The 11512-nt window shown below is 49.1% G+C and overlaps 1 protein-coding gene across 1 annotated transcript in view; it reads right to left on the bottom strand.

The window, feature by feature from the left end:
- Nucleotides 1-3188: 3188 nt before the first annotated feature.
- Nucleotides 3189-11512, bottom strand: part of sbf1 (SET binding factor 1) — a 50190-nt gene continuing 41866 nt past the window's right edge. The window contains exons 25-41 of the mRNA XM_079235934.1: nt 10463-10599; nt 10161-10368; nt 9850-10046; nt 9285-9422; nt 9079-9183; nt 8704-8778; nt 8149-8321; nt 7881-8057; nt 7641-7742; nt 7340-7525; nt 6517-6643; nt 6272-6402; nt 5752-6096; nt 4836-5041; nt 4163-4250; nt 3957-4088; nt 3189-3328 (exon numbers count right to left, since the gene is read on the bottom strand). Coding sequence (XP_079092060.1) covers nt 3230-3328; nt 3957-4088; nt 4163-4250; nt 4836-5041; nt 5752-6096; nt 6272-6402; nt 6517-6643; nt 7340-7525; nt 7641-7742; nt 7881-8057; nt 8149-8321; nt 8704-8778; nt 9079-9183; nt 9285-9422; nt 9850-10046; nt 10161-10368; nt 10463-10599 — 2626 coding nt within the window. The 3' untranslated portion in view covers nt 3189-3229. The remainder of the gene's footprint in view (nt 3329-3956; nt 4089-4162; nt 4251-4835; nt 5042-5751; nt 6097-6271; nt 6403-6516; nt 6644-7339; nt 7526-7640; nt 7743-7880; nt 8058-8148; nt 8322-8703; nt 8779-9078; nt 9184-9284; nt 9423-9849; nt 10047-10160; nt 10369-10462; nt 10600-11512) is intronic.

The following is an 11512-nucleotide window of genomic DNA, read 5'->3' as shown; positions in this document are numbered from 1 at the left end:
ACAGTTTTTATTTGGATTCTAAAAACTATATTGACATGATTGACAACATAACCCGGCTCAGAAAGTCATTTCTAATTTAAAAAAAAAAAAAGAGGAAAAATAAATAAAAAGTTTTACATCATGTTGTGGTTAATGTTAGCTGCTGTTGAGCGTTACCACGGAGATGAGGACACGAGAGGGAAAGATGAGCTGGTCTACTGGACGCAGAACACAGAGTCCTTCTATGGGCCGGTTCTGCTGCCGCCGCTGCAGAGGGTTCTGCTGCCGCTGCAGAGGGTTCTGCCGCCGCTGCAGAGGGTTCTGCTGCCACCGCTGCAGAGGGTTCTGCCGCCGCTGCAGAGGGTTCTGCTGCCACCGCTGCAGAGGGTTCTGCCGCCGCTGCAGAGGGTTCTGCCGCCGCCGCTGCAGAGGGTTCTGCCGCCGCCGCTGCAGAGGGTTCTGCCGCCGCCGCTGCAGAGGGTTCTGCCGCCGCTGCAGAGGGTTCTGCTGCCGCCGCTGCAGAGGGTTCTGCTGTTCCTTTAACAGTGACCTGAAACCTAGTGGTCATGTTGGCTGGAGGTTTACTGTCACCAGACTAAGTGAAACTGTCTGCCTGTTGGTGATAAAAACGTCACAGAACATTTAATATGCTGATTTAAAACGGCGTATTAAAATCTACTGCAACTTAATTTGTCTTTGTCATAAATGTAATAATAAAATGTTGGTCAGATATAAAAAGTTAAACACCTCCCTGTGATCCCAGTGGCCCTGCAGTCAGTGCACCGTGACATCACTGATGCTGATTCAAACTCTCATCCAGAGGGTGAACAATTCATTCCCGATAACTTAATAAACATATTAAACAATATTACTATGTTTGGCACCTCTAAACTAGTTTGTGCTACACCGTGCATTTTAAATCTTTTTAACTGGAGACTCTTCCGGTCACCGACTAGTCCGTGAACATAACGGAGGTTCATTACGCCAGCAGCAGAACGCAGCAGAACGCAGCAGAACGCAGCAGAACGCAGCAGAACCCAGCAGAACTCCCTTGTCCACACTCATTGTGACTGTAACTACATCCAGAACATCCCATCACTGTTGCCGAGCAACCCCGTCAGATCCCAGCAGCCGGAGGCGTCCTCTAAACACAGCGGCTCCACTCGGCTTAACGGTTGGGATTGCATAAGGACAACCGTGTTAAAAAAAATTAAGAAAAACATCGAGGGGTTTACTTGTACATTTAAAAAAAAAAAAAAAGCATTAGTCACAATACAGAAATTAACAAATGGCACATTGAATTCCTAATTTAAAAATAAAGTGGTGCTTGAGGAACTTTCTTACTGAGGAGACAAGTTAAATAAATTACTACCATAAACGTTACATACAAATCTGGAGTAGTATATACAAAGGAGTTATTAGACACACAAAAATCTACAATTTCAAATTTGAAGTTCGACAAAGACAGCAGTAGAACCGTATTTTACATAGCAGGGTTTGTGTTAACAAGTGTGTGTCAGAGTGGTGTGTTGTGTGTGTGTGTGTGTGAGAGGGAGGGAGAGAGAGAGAGAACGAGAGAGGACAGAGAGGCAAACCAGTGACAAAATAAAAAGTGGCCTAAAGTTTGAACCTTCCAGCTGACCGTACTGTGTCTGACAGACGCTGGGGGGGCGGGGCTCCGAGACCCTTGAGTGTGTGTGTGTGTGTGTGTGTGTGTGTGTGTGAGAGACTTTCCACGTCCCAGCCTCCTTAAAAGGAAAATTACACGATTTGTCAACCCGAGTCGTGTTTCCACAGTTAGACGGAAACTCTCACACAGATGAAGCTAAAAAATAAAATAAAAAAAGAAGACATAATGAGCTAAAAATGCAATGACACAAAGATGAAAATATTATTTTTTTCTCAGCTCACGAAAGGCCGATGTTTTCCAGATGAACTTGAATTGAATCGCACACTCAGAGTCCAGACTAAAGTAAACAACAAGTAGCCGCAGGATTAGCTTCTGGAGCCAACGGCGTAGGGATCTACTTTCAGGGCAGCCGAACCACGGCCTGTTCATGAACCGCAGTGACCACACAGCTGGTATGCTAGCTGGCATGCTAGCGGGTATGCTAGCTGGCATGCTAGCAGGTATGCTAGTTGTCATGCTAGCTGATTGCCCCTGCTGTACCAATTTAGCTTGAGGTTAGCTCCAGTAGCTAATCTCAGAGGTACATGTCTGTGGCTACATGGTTTACAGTATATTACTCAAAAGAGAACAAAATGCTCAATTCATCGTGGAAGTAAGACCGAGGTTGAAATCCAGCTGTCCTCTAACAACCCGTTTCAGACACTTTGAGCTCTGCGTCACTAAAATAAAAAGGACGACCTCTCTGAAGCGTCGCTCAGTATCACTCCACTCAATCGTATCCCTCCACTTAATCTCCCAACTTCCAGATCTCCTTCTATACATTTTTTTTTGTTTTTGTTTAATAGATATCGCTACAAAATAAATCCCTCCTTTTTCCTTCAGCATCCCTTAAAATAAAAAACTTCTGAGCGTTAATAGTGGTTGTTACTAAAACACACGGTGAAGAGCAGTGTAGCTTAGTGGGCGGGGTCTACTTTGTAAACACTCTCAGCGACCGATTCACAGACACTCAATAGCTGACGGCCTCCTGTTTGACCTCTGACACGGAACCACGGCTTTCACAGCATATATATATATATATATATATAAGTATGTATGTATATATATATTGTCATCGCCTGAGCGTTGATCTCTCTCTGGTACAAATGTGAGATTTCGGAAGAGAAAACAAAAAGATAATCCTTCATGAACCGTTAAGCCCCGCCCCCTCAGCTGCAGGTCAGTCTAAAAGCTCCTTCCTTGAGCTGCGGTCGGGCCGTGAGGAGCGGAGCGTCCTCGGCTAGCTTCGGTCCTCCGTGTCTTTAAAAGGGCGAGCGGGGTTTCAGAAAGGGGGCGGGGCCAGATCTGGTCCGTCACAGGAACGCAACGCGCTCCAATAAAAGTTCGTACGCGCGGCGCACGCCGTGGTCAGACTGCCAGGAGACGACAGAGTGGTTCTTCACCGACATCGTTCTTGTGGTCCTTTTTTTGTACTTTTTCGGATATTTTTTTATATAAACAAAAACACTGAAACGTGGTGACGCAAAAGTTATTAGTTCCACATCGGCGAGCAGCACGGAGGGCCGCCTCCTCCTCGCCGTTCGCCGGTCCCGGGGCAGCGCTCCTTAAGTCCCGCCTCCTCTAGGCGTCCGACAGGCAGCTCTGCACGCTGTCCATCCACAGCTGAGCCTTCAGGCTGTCCTGCGCGCAGAAGTTGTAGACGCGCTTGGTCGTCTTGAGCTGGAGGACGACGGGAAAGACAAGTTACAGCAAACTGTGCACGTGAGTGAATGAATGGATGGATGGATGGATGAATGGATGGATGAATGAATGAACGAACATGCTGGCAGACACTCACGGACCTAAAGTAAAGCAAACGGACGCCTTGCTCTGGAACGCTCTGCCTGCCTACGGTTTGCTGTTGTCTTAAATGACCGGCTTTTTATCTGTTTTTATTTATTTATTTTTCACTACTTGTTCTATTGCGTTTTTTACTCCATCTTTAAATGTGTTTTCACTGTGTTTTTTAAACTGTACAGCACTTTGTGACCTCTTGTCTACGAAATGTGCTCGATAAATAACATTATTATTATATTGCTGTCTTTGAGCAGCAGGCCCTTTTGGCATCTGTCTCAAAATCTAACTGACTCGTTGAAACACATTGATTGTTATTGACATCCATTTTTTATCATGGATTAATGTTTTAATATCTATTCGTGGAACAAAAAGCATTGCAGACGTCTCCTTGGTCTCCGGGACAAAGTGATGACGTGTTGAATGAATAGGAAGCTGTTCTTCATCCTTCCTCCTCTTCATCGGCTGCTTCTACGTCTCTGACCGAGCTTTAACCAAGAGAAGGAGAACTCACGTCGAAGAAGGCTTTCTCCTCGATGTTTTTCGGCGCTCCCATGGCCGGCGTTCCTGGAATGACGGACTCCACGTCGCCGAGCTCGATCACGCCTTTGCACTCCTTGTCCTGCCGGCTCTCGTAGTATCTCAGCTGGGTTCAGAGAAGAGGACGTCATCATCTCACTCGTTCACTCTTTGGCCGTCATGTTATCTCCAGGGACTCACCTGATGCTTGGTCTTGTCCAGCACAAACCACCGTGGTTTCCATGGTTTCAACAGCGCCCCTTTCTTAAAGAGGATGCCTTCAAAACTCCTGATGGGAGAAAACAAAGATGCAGACATGTTGGACACTTTATGCAGAGTTCATACACATTTTGACCGATACATCAGGACTTTTCCACTTTTCCATGACTTTAAACCAAATTTCCATGAGCAAACATTTAGTGAAATCTGGGTGTAAACAGTAAAAAGTGAGTAAATGTAGTATTTAAACTAACAGTGAGAACACAAAGCATACAGTAAACCTTAAATGACACAAATGAATGAGACAATAGTTTGATTAAAAGAATAAACATTTATATAGATGCCTGTATGTATGCCTGCTTATATTTTGAGTCTTTCTTTTAAAAGCATATTCATTATTTCAAACTCAGCGCAAATGAACGACATGAACACATGAATATAACACATTTACATGACTTTTACTAAACCTTTTTTTCCAAGGACTTTTCTAGGCCTGGAAATAACCATTTTAAAATTCCATAACTTTTCCAGGTTTTCCATGACCGTAAGAACCCTGTTTATGGGATGTTTGTGACACAGCCAGAAGGAGCCTCTAAACGAACATGAACTAGCGAGGCCTCTTTTAGCCCCGCCCCCTCCCCCGGCGGGTACCGACCTGTTCTCGCTCTCCGTGCTCTGGAACTGGCTGTACAGCGTGCTGGTGCTCGGGCGGCCGGCGGCGGGCGTGGAGGTGGCGCTGGCCTCGCAGTCCAGGGCGAGGTTGATGGAGGAGCCGCCGGCGCTCTCCTGCAGGTAGACGCCCTGAGAGCGGCGCTGGTGGCTCAGGTTGGACGACATCAGCAACGAGCTGGAGAACGACGGCTGAGGGCGAGACGGGGAAAGGTTTGGAACGACGTGCGCTTCACATATGGAAAACTAAAAACTATGGCGAGCTGGGAAGCAGGAAGTAGACATCTAGAACATTCAGTCTGCTTTAACAACAGTTAAAGAGAAGATCCAAAACATACAAACAGCAAAGTATGATCCTCTAGTTTCTAACCTGCATTCTGCTTTTTCACCACAAGATGTCAGGAACGAGACGCGCAAGAAGTCAGTTCAGGTTTAGGTTTAGGTTCATCTTTCTAATATTCTGTATGAAATCTCTTCCTGTTTATCATGTTCAAGGTGTAACATAATGAAGGGCACATTGACATGATTCACTTTGGCCACAGGATGAAGACATTACATTTATTGTAAAAGTTGGAAACATGTTTTTAAAGCCATCTGAGCAGCATTTTAAGTGTTTTAGAGACAATGTGTGGGATGAAATACATGTATTATGCAAATACTAAAACACGGAGGAAACATAGTAAGTATATATATATATATATATATATATATATATATATATATATATATATATATATATATATATATATATATATATATATACATATACACACACATATATATGTGAGCAATATTTACACAATAAGGAATCAGGATTTGTCGCTGAAAGTCAGTGTTTCCTCCAGGCTGCTCTTTTCAACGCAACACTGCAGACCGTGGACTGTATTTCCCGTCGTTCTCACCTTGCTTTCCAGCTTGGCCTCGCCTCTCTGCGCCATCTTCATTTTGTCCCAGGTGTCCTTCCACTTCTCGGGCGTCTGTCCGAGCTCCGCCTCCAGGCTCTGCAGGTCCTGCAGCAGCTTGGTGATGGCGTCCGGCACCGCCTTGCTCAGGCTGTCGTAGCACGGCCACACGATGTGCCGCTGCGATTTGGGGCCGCCGCTGTCGGCCTTGTCGGGCGTCTCCTCCGCCGCGCGCTCCTGCCGGCCCCTCAGCTCCCAGTCGTAGGACGGGCCCTCGGACAGCGTCTCCTCCATGTAGAAGTCCCACACCTTCAGGTTGGAGTTGAAGGTGTACGGCCGCAGAACCTGCAACACAGGAAGCCTCACGTTAAAGAGTCTCCTTTGTGTTTATTATGTAAATAAACGTATTGTATGACATGGAAACCAACGCCTGGGATTTAGCTAATTCCGCCATGACTCCATGTTCTCATGCTACAGCTACAGTTACATTAAAAAGCACCAGGCAGTGCAGCGCTCTCACCTCCTCGTCTTCAGGAGAGAACATGTAGTTGTAGAAGACGGGCGTTTTCTTGTTTAGTCGATCGATGTAGTCCCACACGGACTTGCACACCTGAGGGCTTTTCCGCTCTCCTTTCTCCTCATACAGCACTCCTACACACACACACACACACACACACACACACACACACACACACGTCAGGAACACAGAAACTGCTTCTATGACTGAGTTCAGAGGAGTTACTGGAGACTGTGACGCGTTCTCACCCAGCTCGATGCGTTCGTAGTCGGAGTCGAGCAGGAAGGTGCGGAAGCGGTTGGACACGTAGTGGTAGGCCAAGAACTTCAGGTAGTACTGACTGAACTCAAACTCCATGGGGAACTGCAGGTGGATCTGAGGGTGGAGGGAAGGGAGTCAAAGGTCAGGCGACTGACTACATTAGTTATACATTCTGGGCTGCATCCACCATGAACTACATCCGCCCACTCCATATAGTTCCAGTCTCAGTGGCATCATGACATGAAACAGCTGTTTCTAGATAAATAAGCAATCTAGTCAATGGAAGGACTAACGCCGTTGACACCCTGATGACTGTTTCTTCCTATTCTTTACAACGGCGCTACGTTCGCTCTGCAAAAGGCCGAGCCGAGAGCGTCTGATGTGTGGGACCGCTGAGGCCCCTGGAGCCGCATGAAGCCGCACTTCCTGCGTGTGATAAGAGGGCCGGACCCTCGTCACCGATCGGCAAAACAGGAAATAAAGTGGAACGTACAGAGAAACACACACCGCAGTGAAAGAGACACAGAAGGAGACAATCAGTCCTTTTTGTCTTTTGTGTGTTAGTTTATCCTTATGTGTGGACTGATGAATCAGAGTGCGTTAAGTGGATTATATAAATAAACCCACTTATTATCAGACGGATTCTGATCTTCATGTGTTCTTAGATGTTTGTAAAAACCTTTTTGCATCGCAGCACTGAATCAGTAAAGATACTGTCCTCCTTCTGACCTCTGACCTCCCTCTTATTAAAACAGCATTTCTGCTGAGGAATAAACAGCAGACTCCTCCCGCGCGGCGCTGCAGACCCACCTGGTGCACGCAGTCCAGGAACTGCAGGAAGACGGGCGTGAAGCCGCTGCTCTGGCTGCCCAGCGTCTGCGCCCCGCGGTGGCTGAACCGGTGGCCGAATGACAGCCACTCCTTCTCCACGAGCAGCCGGAAGCCGTCGAACGTCCGGTAGTACGGATCGGACAGCAGCTGCACCAGGGACACCACCTGCACACACACACACACACACACACACACAAATACACACACAGAGCGCCGCGTCATTATAGCGCCGCTCAAAGTTTTCTGGAATGAAGGCGGGGCTTCTGCGTGAGAGCCAAACCTGCGTGGTGACGTCCCAGCCGTCCTCCAGGCTGACCATGACCGACGAGCCTGTGTCCAGGAGCTCCACCACCAGCACGGACACCTGCAGCACCCTGTGTAGCTGCACACACACACACACACACACACACACACACACACACACACACACACACACACACACACACACACACACACACGGTAAGAACAACGCCCGGAGGTCACAGAATGAGCGTGCGTGCGCTGAAGCGGGAGTACGAACCAGAGCGATCCACTCCGACTCCTCCAGGCAGCGCAGGAAGCTCATGTTGGGGTCGGAGGTCGAGGAGCTGGGCACGCAGGCCTTCATCAGCTTCTTGAAGCTGTTCTTCACCTGCCGCACGTCGCACACCTCGATGGGAACCACCTCCCACTGCTGGAACGAGTCCTGCTTCCCGCCCTGAAGGCAACGACAGCCAGTAAGTCAATACTGGTGATCTCTCTCCAGCCCGTGATCACGGTCGAGCCTCCCAACATCAGCGCGTCCCTACCTTGAGCTGGGCCTTGTCTCCGATGATGTAGAGGTAGGCCTTCTGCTGGCGGAGGAACAGCGCCTCGCTCGGCCCTCCGTTGGGCTGCGGAGACTCCTTCGCTGCCAGACGCGTGCCCACGTCTGGGTTGTAGGCACTTAGTCGCCCGCTGCCCCGGATGCTGCCCCATTTACCTGCGACACACACACACACACACACACACAGTAAAGTAGAGTCTCCAGAAGCTTACGTGGAGGCCTTGTCCACTTTAAACAGCCGTTAAAAGATCGGAATGATCCTTTAAAACACACTGACGTGTATAACGTCCTCAGCTACTGATAGCCATGCTGGTAAACGAGGCAGAAATGACAAGAACCGGCCCGGCTCGTCACGTCTAGCTCAGCGACGGCTCTGACATTCAACAGAGGGAAGAATCAGACAGGAAACGACAAACGAGACGTCAGACAGCAGAGCTGCAGCAGCAGCATGCAGGAACCACAGCAGCACTCGTGTTAGAGAGATCTGATCTGGTTAGAGAGGAGTGGAGCATGTGGGTGGGGGCGTGGCCTACTGTACCTCTAGGAGGGCTCCTGGCCTTGCCAGACACTTTGGGCTGGGAGAGGGAGATGACTTTCGCCCTTTGACCCAGAGCTGAGGCCAAACGACAGAGACGGCCGGTTAACCAACAACACCACACAATGGAGGATGGTTTCACGCACACACACTCATTCATCATCCTCCTCCTCTTCCTCCTCCAGTCCCAACTTTACAACGCAATTCACACATTTTGTTCTGAAACCAGGAACTGCAACTGGCTAACAGAGAAAAACTACAGGAGCAACGTTAGACGGAGACACACACACACACACACACACACACACACACACACACACACACACACACACACACACACACACACACACACACACACACACACACACACACACACACACGTCTCACCTCCTCTGCTGAAGGTTCCGGGGACATCCTCCTTGCTGCCCATCACCTGCTTCATCAGAGCGCCGATCTTGGGCTGCCTCAGCTTGTCTGAGGAGTCTGTGGACGCGGGAAACCCGTCAGCCGTGTAACCCCAGTGTGTGTGTGTGTGTGTGTGTGTGTGTGTGTGTGTGTGTGTGTGTGTGTGTGTGTGCACCCACCGGAGGTGCTCATATGAGTGGAGGTGAAGCCGCTGAGTGTGTTCCTGCCGCTGCTCTCGCTGTAAGAAGGCATGGAGCTGATGATGGCCTGCAGGTATTTCTCCTGCTCCAGACTGGTGGAGTCGGCCTGCGAGGGTCCTGCACAGAAGAGAACAGAAGTGAACCGACCTTCATGCTTCACGCTGTGAGACGTCTTTTGTTACTAACACACTGTGTTGCAAAAGATAATTCTCTCGACCTCTAGGGAAACACACAAAAAATAAGCATCTTATCTCTTAATCTCTTGCATCTTTTCCAGGTAATATCTGGACTGCCAGGGTCAGAGCAACAGCTGGTCATGACCTCTGACCCCTGTACTCCTGACTATGGATAACTCCTACACTGGAGGAGCTCTGAGTGACGAGTCGAGGCAGCTAACTCTTAAAGGACTGGTGAAGACACGCTTATGAAGCGAGGAGTTGCTGAGAAACAGCCTTTAACATTCCCCGCTAAAAGAAGCTTCAGCACACAATTAAACAACAAGGTGCCCGAAAATACATGTGGGTTTGTTTTGTTTTTATTGTACCTGAAGCAGGGGCATTGGGGGACTTGAAGAAGCCCACCACCCCCTTGGCGTGGAGGCCTGCAGAGCGCAGCAGGACGGCCTTGGTTCGTGGATTCCTCCAGCAAACCACGGGGAAGCGGTTCTGCCGGTAGCAGCGGCAGATCCTCTGGATGGTCGTGTCTGGGATGCTCTGAGGCACAATCAGCAGACCCGGGTAGCTGTGAGACACACACACACACACACACACACACACACACACAGACAGACAGTGTGTTAAGATCTGGCGAAACAACCCCCTCGTCTCCGTGCTCCGTCCCCCGGCGCGCTCTCACCTCCTGCAGACGGTGTACATGCGGTTGACGGTGGAGATCCGGAACGGCTCGTTCTTGGAGCGCGTCAGGCTGCTGCTCAGCGTGCCCAGGCCCAGGCGCTGGTAGTCGCGGCAGCAGGCGCGCTCCACCACGTTGCTCATGGTCTGCCGGTCGGACGAGCGGATGGTGGAGGAGAGGGTGAGGGAGCTCTGGTCCACCTCCTCGGAAACTGCGGCACAAGACGCGGAGAACTGAGCTCTTCCCGGTGTTTTGGTGGCGTCAAATGAAAGGAGGTCGGAGAGAGAGCGTAAAGTGACGATTACCTGAGATCTCATCCTCGTCCAGCTCCGACTGGAAGCTGCTCCGGTTCTCCCAGGTGGGGGGAGAGTACTTCTTCCTCGTCACGTACTGCCGGCCGATGGTCCTCTTGGCACTCTTCACCAGGTTTTTGGAAAGAGTCCTGATGAAGACGGGGGGAAAAGAAAAGTTAAGCAAAACATCGCTGTGCTGACTCAACAGCGTCTCCCATTCCAAGTCACCTGGCTCCCACTTCCTGTCGGGTTTTCGTTCAGATTTGAAGACATTCACATGTCTGAATGGAGGTAGTTTTTTCCACTAATTAAATATTCAACTGCTTCTCCCATGCTCTCCAGTAGGGCCGGGCGGTATGGCCAAAAATTCATATCACGGTATTTTGTAAGATTCTGGCGGTTTCACAGTATTTTTTTTCCGAATAAACACATTAATTTATTGACGCAGAAAAGGACCTCCATCGTTATTCACCACTCGCTCGCAACTGGCCAGCAGCTGTTTTGATTGGTACATAGGGAGCTAAACTGGAGGGATTTAGGACCCCAATCCCTTGATACTAGTGGCGCATGCGCGGCCGTAACGACTATTGTCATTCTTCGGCAGGCAGCGACATTTAATGTTTACAGTCACATATACGTACAGCGGTCTGAGCTACTTACGTCTCACGGATATAAGTTGACTCATGGTTTGAAAGAAATGACATCGCCAAAATGCATGCTGGGTAAAGCCCGCCCACTCAGCCGCACAGGAAGAGACTTCTTCCTGCACAATTGTCATTTACCCAGCATGCATTTTGGCGATGTCATTTCTTTTAAACCATGAGTCAAGTGAGTTAACATGAGACGCAAGAAGCTCGTTCCGCTGCTCCTTCAGCTTCAAGCTGTGAACATTAAATGTTGTTGCTTGCCAAACAGCGGCGACCGGTATGACGGTATGTGAAAAATTCATACCGTACAGAAAACTGAAACCGGTATACCGCACAGCCCTACTCTCCAGAAAGTGTGTCTTTGACTAAAGAGGGGACGAATCAACAAGAACCCAGAAGGGTATGCAAACATAAA

The sequence above is a fragment of the Taurulus bubalis genome (assembly GCF_910589615.1).
Source record: "Taurulus bubalis genome assembly, chromosome: 20".
Lineage (NCBI taxonomy): Eukaryota > Metazoa > Chordata > Actinopteri > Perciformes > Cottidae > Taurulus > Taurulus bubalis.
Note: the sequence above shows the minus strand (reverse complement) of the source record. Positions and strands in the feature narration are given on the sequence as shown.